This window comes from Eriocheir sinensis, chromosome 21 (genome assembly GCF_024679095.1).
Source record: "Eriocheir sinensis breed Jianghai 21 chromosome 21, ASM2467909v1, whole genome shotgun sequence".
Taxonomy (NCBI): Eukaryota; Metazoa; Arthropoda; class Malacostraca; order Decapoda; family Varunidae; genus Eriocheir; species Eriocheir sinensis.
The window spans coordinates 4,698,150-4,717,793 of NC_066529.1; the positions used below are offsets into that span (position 1 = coordinate 4,698,150).

General features: G+C 42.5%; 2 protein-coding genes across 2 annotated transcripts; both read right to left on the reverse strand.

The window, feature by feature from the left end:
* Nucleotides 1-9,164: 9,164 nt before the first annotated feature.
* Nucleotides 9,165-15,942, reverse strand: LOC127001433 (uncharacterized). The gene is made up of 8 exons (XM_050865961.1): nucleotides 15,683-15,942; nucleotides 13,974-14,064; nucleotides 12,793-12,957; nucleotides 12,465-12,622; nucleotides 11,188-11,380; nucleotides 10,511-10,663; nucleotides 9,752-9,869; nucleotides 9,165-9,171 (listed from the first exon to the last, which is right to left on the reverse strand). The coding sequence occupies exons 1-8, from the start codon at nucleotides 15,911-15,913 to the stop codon at nucleotides 9,165-9,167; spliced, it is 1,116 nt and encodes a 371-aa protein (XP_050721918.1). The 5' UTR covers nucleotides 15,914-15,942.
* LOC127001823 (uncharacterized) lies at nucleotides 12,663-13,436 on the reverse strand. Its single transcript, XM_050867025.1, has 2 exons — nucleotides 13,253-13,436; nucleotides 12,663-12,992 (listed from the first exon to the last, which is right to left on the reverse strand). The coding sequence occupies exons 1-2, from the start codon at nucleotides 13,339-13,341 to the stop codon at nucleotides 12,701-12,703; spliced, it is 381 nt and encodes a 126-aa protein (XP_050722982.1). The 5' UTR covers nucleotides 13,342-13,436; the 3' UTR covers nucleotides 12,663-12,700.
* Nucleotides 15,943-19,644: the final 3,702 nt, after the last annotated feature.

Below are 19,644 nucleotides of genomic sequence, written 5' to 3' on the forward strand. Positions count from 1 at the left end.
TAGGTATTCACATCAAAGGTCTTTAATCCGTCAGCCATCCAGTTAATCAGTTTGTCACCCACTCACCTACTCACTCACACACACACACACTCACTCATCCACTCATTCATTCACACCAAAGTTATCAGATCAGTCATTAAACCAGTAAGACAGTCAGTCACTCACTCATTCACTCACTCACTTACTCACTCAATCACTCACACACTCATTCACTCACTCACTTATTCATTCACACCAAAGTTATCAGGTCAGGCATTAAACCAGTAAGTCAATCAGTCAGTCAGTCACTCACTCACTCACACACTCACTCAGCCACTCACTTATACACACCAAAGTTATCAAGTCAGACAAGTCAATCAATCAGCCAACCAGTCAGTCAGTCAGTCAGTCAGTTACTAAAGAGCACACAGCGATAATGACAACCACTTCCCACCCCTTCTTTACACCTCCAATTTCACTTGCTCTCCCTCCCCTTCGCCTTTTAAACTTTATCGGGACTTCTGACAGGTATACGCCCCGTCACCTGTACCTCAACCCTTCCCGCCTCGATTGAGAAACACGGATCATTAGCGGACAATTAGCCATTAACGCTCATAACGGTGGATGGTTTGAGGGGCTGCTGTTGTGTTTAACTAGAAAAGAGGGCGAAAGGTGCATAGACAGGGGAGGAAAGGATCGGAAAGTATGGGAAGGGAGGGCAAAGAAGGGAGAGATGATTGCTTTGTGGTTTATCGGTGTGGTGAAGCTAATTGGGTGAAAAGTATCGTTTGAGGTGTGTGGTAGAATGTAGATCGAGGGGATGGGTTGAGGATATGGGACAGAGAGAGAAAGAATGAACGAAAAGATGAAAGCGAGAATAAGGAATTAAAGAGAGAAGGGAAGAAGGTAAAAGAGAAAGAAAGAAGGAAAAAGAAAGAAAAGAATGGATGAACGAATGAACAAGAGAAAGAATGAAAGAAAGAAAAGATGACTGAAGGAAATAATTGAGTGAAAGAAAGAAAGAATGAAGAAATGAATGAAGGAAGGAAGAAAGAAAAAAAAATAAGATAAATATAGAAAATGGTTGAGATTGAGAATGAACAAACGAAACAAGTAATAGAAAGCGAGACAAAGAAAGAATGAAACAAAAAAAAACTGAAAAATATGAATGAATGAAAGAAAATGCAGAAAAAAGAAAAGATAAGGAAATTACGGAAGAATAAAAAAATATAAATTAAATGGTTGAGAGAGAGAGAGAGAGAGAGAGAGAGAGAGAGAGAGAGAGAGAGAGAGAGAGAGAGAGAGAGAGAGAGAGAGAGAGAGAGAGAGAGAGAGAGAGAGAGAGAGAGAGAGTGCCTGCCCCCTCTTCATAATAGGAAACAGAGCAGGGAACAGATACACCAATTGGCCCTCAAACTGCGTCCGGCGAGGGGCGACTAAACCACTTACCGACAGCTGGACACACACACACACACACACACACACACACACACACACACACACACACACACACACACACACACACACACACATAAAAGGTCTAAGGAGGAGAAAGGTCATGAGTATTTTACCATTAATATTTGCTAATTGTCTTTATTTATTTCTACTATTACTATTATTACTACTACTACAACTACTAATACTAATACTAATACTAATACTAATAATAATAATAAATACAAGTGAGAGAGACAGACAGATAGACGGACAGACAGACAGACAGAAAAAAGAAGAGGGAGAGCGAGAGCGAAAAAGAGGAAGAGAGGGGAAGAGAAAGAGAGGGAAAAAAAGAGCGAAAGAAAAGTAGTCACGTCTCATATTTTCTGTGTCCATTCCATTTATCTTTGTACTGTAATAACCTTTGCCGGCGCGGGTGAGGGATGGGGGCGACAAGGCGAGGTGAGGCAGGCTGTGAGGTCAAGGCAGGAGATAGGTAGAGAGAGGAGAGAGAGGGGTGAGAAACCGAGGATGCAAGTTGTATATAGGGAGGAATAAGGGAGGGGGTGCAAGACGATGTGAGGTAGGCTGTGAGGTCAAGGCAGAAGATAGGTAGAGAGAGAGGGAGAGAGGGAGTGCGGGAGTGAGGAACCGAGGATGCAGAGGATATAGAGAGAGGAGTGAGAGATGGGGTGCAAGGCGATGTGTGCTAGGTGGTGTGAGGTCAAGGAAGAAGACAGGTATAGCAGAAAACAAGAGAGGAAGAGAAGGGGTGAGGAACCGAGGATCCAAGCTGTATATAGGAAAGATGAAGAATGAGTACAAGGCGAAGAGAGGCAGGTGGTAGTGGAGAGAGAAAGAGAGGAGGGATTTTTTACAGTAAAGGAAGCAGCTCAAGATAAAAATAAGAAAATAATGAGAAAAAAAAAGCCCGTTAATCACTTCCCCTATAAAAAATAAGTTTAGAAGTGGCCAAAAGAGAGGTCAATTTCGGGAGGAGAGGTGAAGATGGAAAGTCTCTCTCTATACGTTGGTAGGAACAGAGAAAAAGGTTACAAGGCGAGAGAGAGAGAGAGAGAGAGAGAGAGAGAGAGAGAGAGAGAGAGAGAGAGAGAGAGAGAGAGGAGAGAGAGAGAGAGAGAGAGAGAGAGAGAGAGAGAGAGAGAGAGAGAGAGAGAGAGAGAGAGAGAGAGAGAGAGAGAGAGAGAGAGAGAGAGAGAGAGAGAGAACGCACACGGGAGACGAAGATATATGGGTAGGATACGTCTGGTCGATAACTTTTCTTTTTCCTTTTCTATAACTGAAATATGGCCTGATGTTTTTTTGTGTGTGTCTGTTTGTTTGTTTGTTATTTGGTCCATATCCTTTTCATCTCCTGCCTGTAAAAACGTGTAAGTAGTGAAAATATAAAGTGTGAGAGAGTCGAGAAAGTAGTAAATACAGAAAATATACAGTAAATAGAAGTTGGTTGTTTTTATTAGTGAGTCGATGATAAAATACGAAAGAATACTCTAATTAAATGCGTAGACCTCACTCCAAAAATACCAGGAAAGCAAACAGATGAATAATTAAATAGACAAATCTCAAATAGCTCATAATAGCCTGTTTTGTCTCGTGTTGGTTACCTTAATACTTCCATCCTGAGAGCCGCGAGACGTAGAAATAGAGGTTAAAAAGAGATCTTAAAAAACTATAAAAAGACTCATAAAAAACAGAAAAAAGACGATCTAGAAACAAACGTAGAAACACAGACGCAGGGACACCTTAAAACCTTTGAATTATAGAGTAAGGAAGTAACAGTGAAATGAGTGAGCGAAAACACAAAACTTTAATTAACTCTTGCATTAGGGAGACGGACATAACAGGGTAAGGCGTAAGGAAAGCTTGACAAAAAAGTAAAAACAGAGGAGGGAAGTGACAGAGACGAGGAGGGGAAGAGACAACACATTCTCTTTCAACTCTTGCATTAGTGAGATGGACAGATATTAATGGAACCTAAACAAACTTTAAAATAAAAATAAAGAGAGGAGAATAAGTAAGCGAAAACACAACACTAGTAAACTCTTGCATTAGTGAGATGGACAGATTTTAATGAGACCAAAATACACCTTAAAAAAAATAAAGAGAGCAGAGAATAGGCAAAGACACAACTCTAGTCAACTCTTGCATTAGTGAGATGGACAGATTTTAATGAGACCAAAATACACCTCAAAAATAAATAAAGAGAGCAGAGAATAGGCAAAGACACAATTCTAGTCAACTCTTGCATTAGTGAGATGGACAGATTTTAACGAAGCCTAAATACACCTTAAAATAAAAACGAAACGAGGAGGAATAAGTAGGCGAAGACACAGCACACTAGTCAACTCTTGCATTAGTGAGATGGACAGAATATGGGCGCTGGTGAGTAGTAAGTCGTGTGCGAGGGGCGGCAGCAGAAGGGGCGGCAGGAGGGGGAGGCGGCGTAATGAAGAGAGACGGCTGGATAATGTGCTTCGGGAGGACAGCTAATGTGATGAGGGTAGGGGCGGGAAGTGATTCCTGCCCCGTTATTTATCCCGTTGCTCTGGAGACTCAAGGGTCGCTCGTTGGCTTCTTGGTCTCGGTCTTGGTAGGATTCATGATGATACCTCTTTAAATAGACTTCCACATGTATCCTTAGTTGTATAATCACACTCTGTATTGCCTGGGGGTTGGGATGGCATGCTCCTCCCTTCTCCTTTGTTGTTTTTACTTGCAACAATAAACTTTCAATCAATCCCTCAGTTTATATACGTGACTCTGGGATCGTCTGTGTCTAGAAGGATTTGATCTTTTGTTTATATTATGTGATTGTGTGTTGTATATTAGCTACGCCTTTGCAATATTGTCTTGGTTTTTATTCCTTTTTATTTCACGTCTATCACCCCAAAAAGCTTATAGTCTGCTTCTTCTTATTATTATTTCCCATTTTTTCTCTTTCAATTTCTGTATTATTGTTTTATTTTTATTTGCATTTATTTGTATGGCTTTGCTCTACCCGTTTTGTTACTTTATATTTTGATGACCTTCTTTTTTTTACTACTTTTTCGTTCATCGCTGGATTTTCCTCTTTTTCACCTCTGACTTTCCTCTTGTTCTCTTTCTTTTTACTTACGAAAACAAAAAATTGCCATATATTGTGCTCACCTGGAGAATATTAATTACCTGATGCTTACACCTTTAGGGCTTACAGGTAGAGAGGAAAGCAGGTGAGGTGCGAGGGAGGAGAGGTGAGGTCAGGTGTATTGAGAGGAGGTTGCCGTGAACAGGTGACCATGCAAGAGTTAGTGTGTGTGTGTGTGTGTGTGTCGTTGTCGGGGGCGCAGACTCGAAGTAATGTAATGAACGGTGAGTGTCGGCGTGGCGCGGAAAGGAGTGGACGAGTTGTGTGGCTGAAATAGTGGCTCTGTGGTGGTGGTGGTGGTGGTGGTGGTGCGTGATAGGACTGGTGAGAGGGGAGGGCCAAGCGGTGTGGAGTGACCTCGGTAATGGTGGCGATAGAGCTGGTAAAGGGGTGGAGGGAATGGGATGTGGAGTGGTGGTGTTTGTGGTAGATGTGGAGGGGCTGTGTGGAGGTGGAGGCGAAGGTGGAGGTGTTGTGTGGTGGTTAAGTTAAGGATGTGATGTGGAAAAAAAAATGTTTAGCTATACACAAATTAAATCCTCTTCATCCTCCTCCCTATCCCTCCTTCTCCTCCACTTCATCCCCATCCTTCTCTCCTTTCTATCCTCTTACCCTTCTCACCTTCCCTTCTTCTCCAGTGGCTGACCTCGAGTACGTGCGCCAGGCTCCCATTCCTTCCATTCTTCTCCCTTCTCCTCTTCTTCCTCCTCTCCATCGCTCACTCCTTTAGTTCCAGTTATGTTCAATCTTTTCCCTTCTCCTCCTCTTTCTCCTCTGCACCGCTCTCTCCTCTTTTACTCCTATTCCTTCCATTCTTCTCCCTTTTCCTCCTCTTCCTCCTCTCCATCGCTCACTCTTAAGTTCCAATTATTTTCATATTTTTTCCCTTCTCCTTCTTTTTCTCCTCTGCATCGCTCTCTCCTCTTTTGCTCCTATTCCTTCCATTCTTCTCCCTTCTCCTCCTCCTCCCAATTACTCCCTCTCCTCCTATTCCTCCTCTTCATCGCTCCCTCCTTTTGGCTCCCTTTCTTATATCCTTTTCCTTTCTCTTACTCTGCCTCCTCTCCATTGCTCCTTCTCTTTGCCTCCCTTGTCTTCTATCCTTTTCCCTTCTCCTCCCTCCTCTTCCTCCTCTTCATCACCTTCTCTCCTTATCTCTCCTTCACATTCCCAAGCCAAGCCTCCAGACACCCCTCCCTTTTCCCATCTCCTCTCCATTGGTGTCTCTCTATCACCCTCTCCCTTTCACTTCCTTCCTCCCTTTCCTTCCTTTTCCAGTGAGTAACTTGACGCCACTAACTTACCCCCATATATACCTTTCTCTTAACTCCTCCTACCTCCTCCTCCTCCTCCTCTTCCGCCTCCACCCCATCGCTCTCTCTTTTCCTGTCGCTTCCTTCTCCCTTTCCCTTTCCCTTCCCGCCGTCGTCCCTCCCCCGTGGACTGCGCTATGGCCTGCGAGACATTGCTTTGGTCTCTTGACGGCCATTGGCTTCAAATCGTCCACACTTTGGGTCCATTCCGCGGCTCGCCACTGTTTATTTCCTGAGCCAAGTTTCTTTCTCTCCTTTTTTTGGGGGGTTTTCGTTTTAGTTTTTTTTCTTTCTTTTTTTTACTTTTCTTTTTAGTGTGTGTGTAAGTTGTGTTTTTTGTGTTTCATGTTTTTTTTTTTTTTTGGTGTGTGTGTTTTCTCTATTTTCTGTGATATTGTTTTTCTGTTGTTGTTTTTCGTTCGTTTTAGTGTTTTTTTTTCTTTTTTCTTTTGTGTATCTGTGAGTTTTGTTTTTTTGTTGTTATTTCTCGTTTCTTTTCTTTCTCTCTAAATTTGTGTTATTGTTTTCTTGTTTTTTTCCCCGTTTATTTTTTTTTTATTTGCTCTGTCTCGTTTTCTTTGATTCCTCACCGAACTTTCTTTATGATTTTTACGTTCTTTATTTCTTTTATTATTTATTATTTTCTTTATCATTACTTTTCTTTCATCACCGGATTTTCCCTTTATTTTATTTTCCTAGTTTCATTTTTTCACCAATGACTTTCCTCTTTTTTTTCTTTCCTGTTTTCTCTTCGCTAAATAAAACTCTTTTCTCTATTTTCGCTCCCCACTGCGTTCACTTCCTGATCCGACTTTCTTCTCTAATATGATTTTGTTTTTAGTTTTTTTCTCTTTACCTGTTGAGTTTCATTTTTTTTTGTACACTTCACTTTTTCACTCTGTAGCTATATTTATTTCTCTTTGTTTCGTTTCTTTTCTCTCTTTTATGTTTTACTTTTTGACCCAAATTCTCCTTTTTAGTTTGTTTTGTTTTCTCCGCTTTTTTTGCCTCTTTTTGTTCTATTTTTTTCTTCTTTTCAGCTGTTTTTGTTTCATTGTTAATTTTGGCTGTGTTAATATTAAGTGGCCGTTACAGACATACACATATTTCTACCTGTCTCGTATTTTTTCTCTCTATTTTGTTCACTTCATGACACAAATTCTCCTTTTTACTTCTTTTTTTTCGTCTCCTTTCGGCTTTTTTTTTTTTCATCTAAGTTATTTTTCCATTGGTGATTTTAGTGTTGTTCATTTAGGTGGTGGTCACATACATCACACTTTCATAGAGTCGTACATACATACAAACGGACATACATTTATACATTAAATTCAAACATTCAATCCATTTATTCTTCCAGTCGTTACTATACGCATATATTCCTTTAATAATTCACAAAAGTCAGCAACATAAATTGACCTCTCTTTTGGCCACTCCTCTTAACTCTTTTTTATAGAAGTGATTTGCGTGGTTTCTTTTTTTTTTTTTTTTTTTTTTTTTTTTTACCCTTGGGCTCTTTCATTTACTGTAAAAAAAAAAGCAACAAATGGATTCTATATTCTATTTAAAGCATTATTTTTACCGGGCGCCTCAAGGTTACAGTGTTTTGCTCGGTAATGAACTATTGATTAACCCGGAACCACGCGCAGCAGAGTGAATCAGTAATTACAGGGATGAGGGAAAATATTTATTACTCCTCTCATGTGTCCAGCCTTTATTTTGATGCTTCTTTTCTGCACGTGTAAGGGTCAACGGTGCCTATATCTCGGACTAGCATAACCCACACTTCTGATCTTCCGCAACCACAGCGGCAATACTACCACAACCTAGAACAACACACATTATAATTCCATCCTTTATATTGATGCTTCTTGTTGTTCAGGTTGTTTTCTTCACTTATAAGGATCAACGGTGCCTATATCCCAAACCCGCATTACCCACACTTCTGATCTTCCTCAACCACAACGGCTATACTACCACAACCTAGAACAACACACATTATAATTCCATCCTTAATTTTGATGCTGGTTGTTGTTGAGGTAGTTTTCTTCACTTATAAGGATTAACGATACCTATATCCCAAACCCGCATTACCCACACTTCTGATCTTCCTCAACCACAACGGCAATACTACCACAACCTAGAACAACACATATTATAATTCGATATTACTAACACTACCACACTTAAATTTCACTATAAAACACTACCACAACCACGGCCCATATTTCCAGAATACATACGCCACAGTTTGAATACAATCCTCGGCTACCACCATAAACAACAGGGCACACTACAACCTCTAACCACTACTACCACAACACGCTAAATTTCCCATAAGTCACTACCACGACCCAGCCGGAACTACAACAATCTTATACCACTACAACCAGAAGCACGTAACACAACCACCCACCACAACCGGCAACCACCAGCACAGTCATCTACTTTACCCACTACTCACTACCACAACCTAGCTAGAACCACAACAACCCTACACCACCACAACCACCATCATCACCAATCACTACCAACACCAACCAACACCATCACTTGCAACCACACAACACACCGGACCACAACCTCAACGCGGGTGGAAGGGCGTGACGGAGATGGTGATGCGGTGGTTTGGATAGCCGGGTTGAACGGGCGGGTATCGGTGGGGACGGATGTAGGACGTGACGCGGTTGACGAGGTAGACGAGGAGGTGCAGCAGGGCAATGAACAGCTCCGTGGCGGTGATGAGACTACACCCGAGGAACAACCCCATGTAGCCACCGAGGTCACCTGTAAGAGAAGGGGGGTAGTTGTTGTAGTGGCTGTAGTAGTAGTAGTAGTACGTAGTAGTAGTAGTGATGGTAGTGGTAGAGATAATGATGGGAGGATAGTATAAGAGAGAGAGAGAGAAGTGTTGGTAATGGGAGGGAGAGAAAAGAGAGTGAGGAGAAATACTAAAAATGTTTGGGACCGGAAACTAAGCATGAATATATTTACTCATCTTTATCCGTCTTGTCACACTCACTCACTCACTCACTCACTCACTCACTTACTCACTCACTCACTCACTCACTCACTCACTTACTCACTCACTCACTCACTCACTCACTCACTCACTCATTCGCTCACTCACTTAAAAGGTCCATCGAGGTTTTCCGCCACTCCTTGATGGAGCCGTACCTCATGGAGGGGAAAAAGATCGTCACCACGGAGACATAGGTTGTTCTGTAGGAAAGGGAAAGGAGGAAAAAACTTAGTAATGAGAAAAAGGCTTGTTATGATGTTGAGGGAAGCTGTTAGCACCTGAGGATCAATAAGATGTTAATAGATCACTTCAAAAGGGACTTGAGAGGTAATATTTATAGGGTGATGCCAGTCTGGGTGATCTAAATACGTGTTAGGTTAGGTTAGTTGATGATCTTGATAAGCAGTGTTAATTTAAGAAGATAGTGTTGTGGTAATGCATGGTGAGAGGCAGGGTAAGTTGTTGGCAGTGTGAGGAGGCATGCAAACTACAAAAAAAAGTATCTGTTGTAGGAGTGTTGGCATTGAAACCTAAATTAGAGAAAGCTATATTTTTTTATTGATATTTTTGCCAGGCATTCTTATGTGTCCATCTCTATCTCTATCTCTATCTGACTATCTATTTATCTATGTATCTTTCTAACTGTCTATCTGTCTGTTTATCTATCAAACTATCTCTCTCTCTATCTATCTGTCTATCAATATTAATCTACCTCTTTAACACTAAACACACACGATTTTTTTATGGGAAGGGAGACAGATGAAGGGCTAAGGAACACACTGCTGACACTAAGTAGAACAAGACATTTCCCCTTCCCCCGAAACCTAAAAATCCCCAGCACGCAGCGCCATCACTCACTCTTCGTCCAGGCCGAAGTCGCTGTAGAGGCTCCGCAAGAGTTCGGTGCGGAGGGGACTCACTTCACTGTCGTGGGAGTACGTGAGCTCGACACAGACGGGCTTGCAACTGTCCATGGCTGTGGTGTGCGTGTGGGGGGTGGGGCATGTGTTTGTATGTGTGTGTGTGGGGGGGAGGGTAAATGACATGGTGTGTGCGTATGGGAGTGGTGTTAGTGTGTATGAGCGTGTGTGGGAGGGTAGAATACATATGTTAGTGTGTATGAGTGTGTGTGGGGGGGGTGTAAGAGGGATGTTGTGGTGGTATTGAAAAGAGAGAGCACGAGACATGTAAGAACAAAAACATCACTAGAATAATTACTTTTCAAATGTCAATCAAGACACCGAGGTACACAAACGTCTCTGCCTCACACAGGAGTGGACGGAACGTGGAGGATGATAAGCATAATCATAATCAGCTCATCGGAGGAGAAACCTCTTTCCTATCGTTTTCCACCTCCCTGATGTTTCTAAAATCTATCCTGCTCCTTCAAATACTCTAATTTCACCTCTCTAACTTGTCCTAATCTAACTCGTTCCTAATTGCCATTTTGTTACTTTAAATGTCCATCTGTTGTCAGTTCTACGCATGAAGTGACCTGCCAAAGACCGTTACTAATTGTTGATCATTAATAGAATATCTTCGACCTTTATCTGCTTTTTAATCCATGATGCTCGCTTCCTTTCTCTCCATATATTTCCTCAAAGCGTGGCTGCTCACCTTGCGTCAGACAGGAACGTATTCGGTTTGACAAGTTTTCGTCGAAGTCGTACTGCCCCACCGTAAAGTTTAGCCTGAACTTCTTGGAGATCTCGTTGACGAGGTGCATGTTACACGTGATTGTCTCGTTGATGCTACAAATCTTGGTCTGCTCTGCATAAAAGAAAATAAACTTTGCTGCCCATGCTCAATATCTGTCCTGCGGGAGAGTGTTCTGCGCAGGTGTTTTGCAGCAATGTCAAGTAGTATTTATGTACTTTTATTGGGAATGGTGCGTTTGTTGTGGTTACAGTTGGTGCTGGAATTGAATTATGATTTCTTTCCGCCACAACAAGGAAATAGCAACATTAGCAATAGCAGTAATGCAGTTTGCTGAGCAAGTCGATGCAGAAAGATTAAAACAGCAACCACAGCAAACATCTATATTGTCTAGTAAATGCCCAAGGCCAGTAGTCATGTGTGGCTTAGAGTTCACAACCGGCAAACACTCATCATGTTGTTGCAGTGTAATATTTCATCTGTAATGGGTGTAGAAGTGAATCCTGTTATGGTGACAGAACTACAGGTGTTGACTTTGGGTCATGACTCGGCCAAGATCACTTACTTTCTTATCAACGCTCCTCGCCCTCGCCCTCCCCCTCGCCCTCCCCCTCCCCCTTCCCCTCCCTGACCCTCACCGTTGGTTCTCATGGTGTAGCTGTAGCTGTAGCAGTCGCAGATATGGGTGTAGCATTTCATGTAGCCGCCGTCGGAGCAAGAGACTGAGGTGGAGAGGAAACTGTCTATGTCTTTGTTGAAGTCTAGAGTTTCTGCATTCACACATGACGGTTCGGACACGTCTATGTACGTCTTTACCTGAGTTCTGTCAACCTGGCCGCGGGAAGGAAGGAGAGTGAGAAATGATTAAGATCTGTAAACTTTTTCTCCTTACCGAGTACGGTAAATCAGATAAAAACAACTTTTGCTCTACTTTTTAGACCAAAGGCTGGCAAACTTTTTAGAGCGGGGGCCAAGAGGAGTCTTTCGGGAGCAGCTCTCGGGGCACAGCGACACACGAGTGACCCAAACCCAAAAGAGACCATATACAAAAATTTCATTGAAAACATTCACATCTAGTATATGAAAATGCAGAAATATATTTAAATGGTAGCCTTCATCCAGTATTACTCCAGTCAAAATGTGTGTGTGTGATATTCACAAAAATGTGTGTCCACAAAGAACATTACACTGAGTGGCTCTTGGCCGGCAGTTCTGTTTAGCATAACTTAATTTTTCTTTGGGCGGGTTTCGCGGCGGACCGAATTGCAATGTTAATGCCGAACGGGGCGGCGCCGCGTGTTTCCCTTCTCTCTGCGGGCATGTGGCGCCCACTCTTGAACAGGTCAGGCTACGTCCGGTTAGTTTAGTAAACCTTTGGTTAGAGAAAAGTTTTGTGTGGAAATTGCAATGAGAGTATTTTATAAAAATCCTGTGTTTGGTTTTGGGGCTACAGCCGAGCGTCTTCACTTGGGGGCCGCGTGCCCGAAGAGAGATCGGAAATGTGCTGGCGGGCTGTTTGCTTGGCTTACGCGGCCCAGAGTTTGTCTGTTTTGCTTTTAGACGCTGAAGAAAATAACTGACGATAATATAAGAGAGAGAGAGAGAGAGAGAGAGAGAGAGAGAGAGAGAGAGAGAGAGAGAGAGAGAGAGAGAGAGAGAGAGAGAGAGAGAGAGAGAGAGAGAGAGAGAGAGAGAAATGCGTACATACATATACATACATCATACATACATTTTTATTTATTTTTTACATATGGCTTATAGTGCCGGTAGGCTAATTCATATGGACCTGATGGTCGGCCCGAGCCCGTCATGGCGCAGGCAATTGTTTATAGTGGCGCCATACATACGTGCAGACATACATACATACATACATACATGCATACACACTTACATACATGCACGCACACCTACATACCTGTGTTAGAGAGATGCTGATGGAGGTGAGCTCGTTAGCGGTGAGGATGGTGCCCTGGCCCAGTACCATGAAGCCGGGGAAGGTGAGGTTACTGGTGACGGTGACCTGCACGCCGGCCTTAACCAGCTGCGTCACGTCGATCATCTCAGGCGTGAACTCTGCGGGAGGGGGCGAGGGTGAGAGAACAATTGAGTTTGCACATTTAAAAAGCCTGAGCAAGAGCAAGTAGGCTAATCTTAGAAAAAAGGGATCGAAAGAGAAAATGCAGCTAGGTCACGGTGAAAAAGAGTGTGATCCAGCGATTTCGGAAGCCGCAAGTTACACCCACTCATGAGATCGTATTTGAAGAGCCTGGTGTAGATGGAAAAGCCGCTGTACTCTCCGACCATGGCCTGGCGGTCGTTGGGCCCCGCGATGCGCTGGAAGCATAGGCCGGACATGGTCTTGACGGGCTGGAACTCCTCACAGCACCGGGTCGCGTTAACCAGAATGCCTGCGAGCGAGCACTGCAGGAGGAGCTCTGTGCAGCTGTGAAGGAAAAAAAAAAAAAAAAGTGGAGTGACGTTGAAAGTGCGGCTTGTCTTCTTATTTTGTGTTTATTTTGTTGGTATTTTGATATTAAGGCTTTTAATGATATATTGACGCATGCATTCCTACTTTTTCTTTTCCTCCTCTCCCTCTTCCTCCTCCTCCTCCTCCTCCTCCTCCTCCTCTCCCTCCTCCTCCTCCTCCTTCTCCTTTTCCACCTTCTTCTCATTTTCCTTATCATCCTATCTTCTCCCACGTACTTGTAGGATATTTTAGCGATCAGCTGTTCGATGCTTATGTGCCTGTCCCTAAGGATGTGTTGGAGGTCCGAGTTGGCCCGTTCCACCATCCTGAGTCCCTCCTCCGAGGTGAACAGTTCATGATTCACGAGGTTCGACAGGAGCGCCGCCACGATGATGTAGCTTGCGGTCTCGTCGCTGATTCCTTCCTCTGGCAGAAAGGAAAAGAGAGAAGTTTTTTTTTTTTTTTTTTTTTACAGCAAAGGAGACAGCTCAAGGGCACAAAAAAGTAAACATTGATAAAAAAAAAAGACCGCTACTCGCTGCTCCTACAGAGAAGCTTTGAGTACTTAGATTACACGTTAGTTGATAGGGGTTAAAAAGCCTGATTCCTTGCTCTGATGAAAAAGAGGGAATGGCAGGGAATGCTTCAGTCTTTAGAAATGCGCGTTGACGGCTGAAGGTCCAATGAAGGGAATACTTAAGTTAGGACTATGGTCGGTATTAAGACACTTTTGCTTCTCACATCAACTATTCCTAAAGGTCAAAGAGAAGGGTCAATCGTGTTCTAATGAGTGTTTTTTCAGGTTCATGGTACAGAGGAAGGGTCAAACTACCACCAGGGTCATGAAACCACTCCTGGAAATGCCCCAAACTCCTACGAAAGCCTTGTCAAGTAGGTGTGCTTGGGCGACGAAATGTTTAAAAATACGGCCCAAATTGACTATTTAATTAAACTCACTTTCCATCTTTTGTTTGGAGAAGAAGCCGCGGTTGCACACGATGAGGGAGGGCAGCGGGAGACCTGTTACCTGGGCCATAACCATCGTTGTCTGGTGGGAGAGAAGGAAATGCTGTAAAAGGCGACAGGAAAACCTCTTTACGAAATGAAAGGAGAGGCTGAGCAAAAGCCGAACGCATTGTACAAGGAAAGGGCGAACAAGCAAAGCAAGCAAAGAAGATTATACTGTAAAAGCAATTGATATACGAAAGAACATCGGAAAGGATAGTAAAAGGAACAGACTAACTAAACAAACGCCGACATTTAGAAGAAAGAAAGACAGACGGCGGTGTCAAACTAGAATGAACGCAACGAAAAATTTGGCCGAAACGTGAAAGAGACAAATGGACGCCACTAACCGACTGTACCGTGGAAGGAAAGTGCAGACCAAAAATACATAGTTAAAAGAAGTGGCGGAATCAATAAAAAAAAAACAAATAGTATGGTAGAAAGAAAGATTAGACGATGCAAAATCAGACAAGACCAGATCAGTAGACCAATAATTTTTAAGACAGTCACTCCTCTTTCAATTATTAACATTTTCTCTCATTTTTCATTCACCCTTTTTTTGTTTTACAGGAAATGGAGCAGCTCAAGGGCATAAAAAAGTGTAGAAAAAAATACCTGTCATACGCTACTCCTAGAAAAAGATAAAAGTAAAGAGTATAGCTAAAAGAGAGGTCAATTTCGTGTATAGAGGTGTCTTGATCGTCTCCTCTTGAAAGACACTGTGCCAAAATTGTTATAGTCATCCTCTTCCGACAAAGAAATAGCGTTTGTGTACCAGAGCAGAGTGTTTAAGGGTCGAAAAAGTGAGTTTCCTTCTTTCGTTTACTCCTGTCATCACTCATTTATTTGGTCTTCATTATTTCACCCCGTCTCTTCACTTTCATCTCATCATTCATGCATCCGCCACGCCGCAGCCTCCCTCTCCTATCTTATTACCCATTTTCCCTCGTGTATTTTCATATATTATAAACTCACTTTTACCTCATCATCACACATTCATTCTCTCATCACTTGTTTATTTTATTCATTTAATTTTATATGTATTACTTTTTCTCTGCCACCCGACGGCCTTCTTTTCTCGTTCCTTCTTGGAGCTCGACTTTTGAATGGGTGTAAGACTTTTTTTTCAACTTAATATGCTTTATAAGGTCGTTCACACGTCCCACAACCTTCTTTCCATTTTCTACCGTTCTCTCAAACCACTGAGATACATGTACTTCGATTTCTATGTATGTGCGAGTGTGCTATGTATTTTCCATTATATCATATATTCTCCTATTTATTTTTCCATATCTCCTACACCCACCTTCTGCTCCTCACGCCATTCACTGTAGAAAGAATTTGATGTGTGTATGTGTGGTATTTTTCCTTCAATTCATTCTTCCCGCCACTCAATTTTCATTCATCCTCCTTCCAACTCACACCTGCATCTTTCACTCATGCGTTTTACCCCTCACACCTGATACATACCTTTACCGTAACTTACAATCACTCATCCGTTCACCTCCGCTTGCCTTCCATTTCCCTTTCAGACTTTATCCTCAACCATTACCCTACACCTGTTTACTTTTTCATCTCACCTTCTCCTTCTCACACCTTTTCTGGATCTTTACCTAGCATCCAATCACCACACCGCCCCCATTCGCACCCTTGTCACTTACCTGGGACTGAACATCTCGCTGGAAAAACCCTTCGATGAGCATTAGGCAGATGACAATCAGACCGACGAAGAGAAGGAGGGTGACGGTGGCCCAGAGGATCCCGAAACATGTGCCTCTGTTGCGCAGGACGTGTCGGGGGCCGTGGCACGTTGTTAGCTTATTGAAGGTCATCAAGCCGTCAATCAGAGAGTCGTTGTGTATCTTTTTTCTCCCTTTCTTCCTGTTATTCATCAATTTTTCATGTCTCTCTCTCGTGTTCTTTTCTGCCGCCATGCCCTGTAGGAGTGAGTGAGTGGGTGAGTGAGTGAGTGGGTATGTTTTGCCGCTCGGGAATGAGTTAGTGAGTGTTTTTCTTTCTCTGAACGTAATTATTGTTATTTATATTCTATTTCTCAACGTATGTAACTAAAGTCTTCCAAATATGTCGAGACCGGTCTGGCATAGTCTCCCGTGGGTCCTTTCCTCCCCTCTGCTCTGCCACACAGTCTCAACACCTATCTCTTCCTCTCATATGTAAGCTATAGGTAACATATGAGAGGAAAAAAACTGGTGTTGGGAATGTGTGGCAGAGCAGAGGGGAGAAATGGACACGCGGGAGCCAACGCCCAAACGGACTCCACAATTTGGTTTCACAGCCACTCTCATGAGACAGTTTAGATTCTGTATATGTTCGAGGAAACTTCATTGTGTCGTAAAGAATTAATATCTGAATGGCTGTTGAGGTTCCTGCCCCGCCCCTGTGGCCAGCCCGCCCTCGCCCCACCGCCCCCTCACCGAGTGTTTGTAGAGTGACGCGTCCTTCAGCCAGGGGGTCAGGGAAGGCTCCGGCTCTGGCTTCTTCGAGGAGTTGGCGCCCATCGTGTTGCCGCGTTTGCTCATGCACCTGAAGACATATAAAAAGATGTTACGATTTTTTGTAGGCTTATATTTTCAAGACCATTCCATTGTGGCACGAGTGGACTTTTTTACAGTGACGCCCATGGCATTCCAGAGTTCTTTTTTTATTGTCTCAGTTTACTCACAGTTTTATGTATCATTTAGCTCAAACAGAAAACTTTGCCCTACCACTATGTTTACGATATTCATATATTTTTCCGATGGATAGATTTTAGGAGATTTTCTCGAGACACAGTTGAGAATGAGCTTGTATGTGAAGCCGCAGAGTCTGTAGTACACTGGGATATTGCGTGCCTAACTAAGCGTGTCTCGAAAGGCGTGACGTTGTCTTCGTTTGGGAGGAAGGTCAAGAACTATATAAGCACTTCATGGAATATTAAAAAAGCGAAGCGGTATGAAGAAAGCTGAGTATACCGTCGAAGAGGATCGATGATTAAAAAGCGAGGGACTTTTTTTCTTTCTCATAGCCGGTAACAATGAGTACACGTGATATTTTACCCTAATATGTATTTGTTAAAGAAGAAAAATAATCAGAAGCTTTGTTCCCTGGATTGGTAGGTTGAAGAGATCAGCAAACACACACACACACACACACACACACACACACAGTAAGCCCGTGTCTTGTTTTGACAATTAAGTGAGATTAACTTCGCGTATTTGAGTCTGAAAAATGACGACCGTCCTCTCCACGTGAACCGACTCTTCCCCCTGTCTGAAAGGCCAAGGGTCACGGGACTCACACAGGAAGAAACGCGGTGTAAAAATTAATAAAACTTTTTGGTGCCGGTGCGAACAATGTACGTATATCCTATAAAGCCAACACTCCCCTCGCTATGGCGCTGGACACAAGTGTTGTACCGGAAGACCTGCGGGATTTACGGGATGCAGGCCACAACATCCGACTCGGCACCTTAGAACTGCTAGTAATAGAGGCAAAGGTGTAAGAAGACTGCTCGTCCGTCCCCACTCTGCGGAGGGAACAATACTAGTGTCTATAAGTAGTGAGCCAAGTGACCCCTGCATCATGTACCCCTACGATGATAACATTGATACGTTAATGTGACGCTTTTTCTTTTTATCGTTTGAGCTCGTTGGAACAGTTATATTCGGCTCTGCTTTCACCTTCGCGTGACTGATTATGGGCCAGCCAGGGCAGGTGTTGCGTCCCTCTGCTGCCTCACATTGGTCCATTTGTATCGCATGGAGGTTCCTGCTGCTCCGTCCGGTCGTGGGCACCACCGGAGGCCAACCGCAGCGTGTTTTCTCCCCTCGGTCATCGCCCCAGCTGGAGCTTGTCCAAGTATTATTCCTTCGCGGAGACGTGAAACAAAATTGTGATGCTAGGAGGGTATAAAACATCACTGACACCTCTTGCTCTAAAAGTGTACTTCGATAACGTTGAAATGTTTCTATTATGAAGAGCGATGAACTTGAAAAAGGCAACGACGACGATCACCTGTGAGACTCAGGCGGCCGGGCGCCAAGGCCAAGGCTATTGATCCCCGGGTGGAACCTTTGATCCGCCTGAAGGATTTCCAAAGTAATTGCGTTATCGACTGTACTCTGACGCTTGTTCAACGGTAGATGTATACATTGCTAAAAACTAGAACACACACACACACACACACCTGCTAATGCCTACTTGTAAATATTGTAAATCTGCTTTTAGACTCCCCGCAGCCACATAATTATTACACACATCATGATGGCGGCGCCTCGCTGCGGGGATGACGTGTGTGTGTGTGTGTGTGTGTGGTGGTGGTGGGGTGGGGGGGGTGGGGGGGGGGGAGAGGAGGCAGCGGCGCCGACTCTGATAGGCTGGAGGTTCATGGCGGTGTAACCAATGAGAAGGAGAAGGAGGAAGGGGATTGATGGTGATAATTGTAATATAATAATCACTATAATAATAATTACAATTATAATAATAATAATAATAATAATAATAATAATAATAATAATAATAATAATAATAATAATAATAATAATAATAATAATAATAATAATAATAATAATAATAATAATAATAATAATAATAATAATAATAATAATAATAATAATAATAATAATAATAATAATAATAATAATAATAATAATAATAATAATAATAATAATAATAATAATAATAATAATAATAATAATAATAATAATAATAATAATAATAATAATAATAATAATAATAATAATAATAATAATAATAATAATAATAATAATAATAATAATAATAATAATAATAATAATAATAATAATAATAATAATAATAATAATAATAATAATAATAATAATAATAATAATAATAATAATAATAGTGATAATAATAATAATAGCAATAATAGTCATTAAAATAATAATGATCATATTTGATGTTATGAGCAGTACTCCCATTAATCCTCCTCCTCCTACTACTGCTCCTCCCTCTATTATTACAATTAGTAGCTGCTACTACAACAACAATAACTACAACATTCACGACTACAACAGCAACAATAACAACAACAACTACTACTACTACTACTATTTTTTCGTGTGTGTTGCCTGCAACGCCGGTAGGCTGTCTTGAGGGGACATATGGACGGCCCCAGCCCGTTAGTTGTGCAGGCTAATTTTATTTATAGTGGCTGCCATGATGTATGACTTGCTTGGCGTATTCTGCCCCCCGGTGCTCCTCTTGACCGAAGTCGCTGAAGTTAATGTTGATTGCAGATCCGGACAGCATGTGGGTAATCTTCCGCCACTCGGCGATGGCTTAAAAAATCATCGTGTTTTGGTACATAGAAACTTGAACCCAGTCCGCGCTAGGACCTCGGGCTCATCACGCCGGCACGCTAACCACTCCGCCACCCCCTCCCCATGCTACTACTACTACTACTACTACTACTATTACTACTTTCTCTTAGTACTACTATTACTATTACTACAACTACTATTACTGCTCCTACTACCTCTACCACCACCACCACCTCCATCCCCACCACCACCACCACCACTACCACCATTATTAAACGACAAAGCACTCACCTGGCCTGAGCCACACACCGACACACCCACTCAATTCACCTCCTGAACTC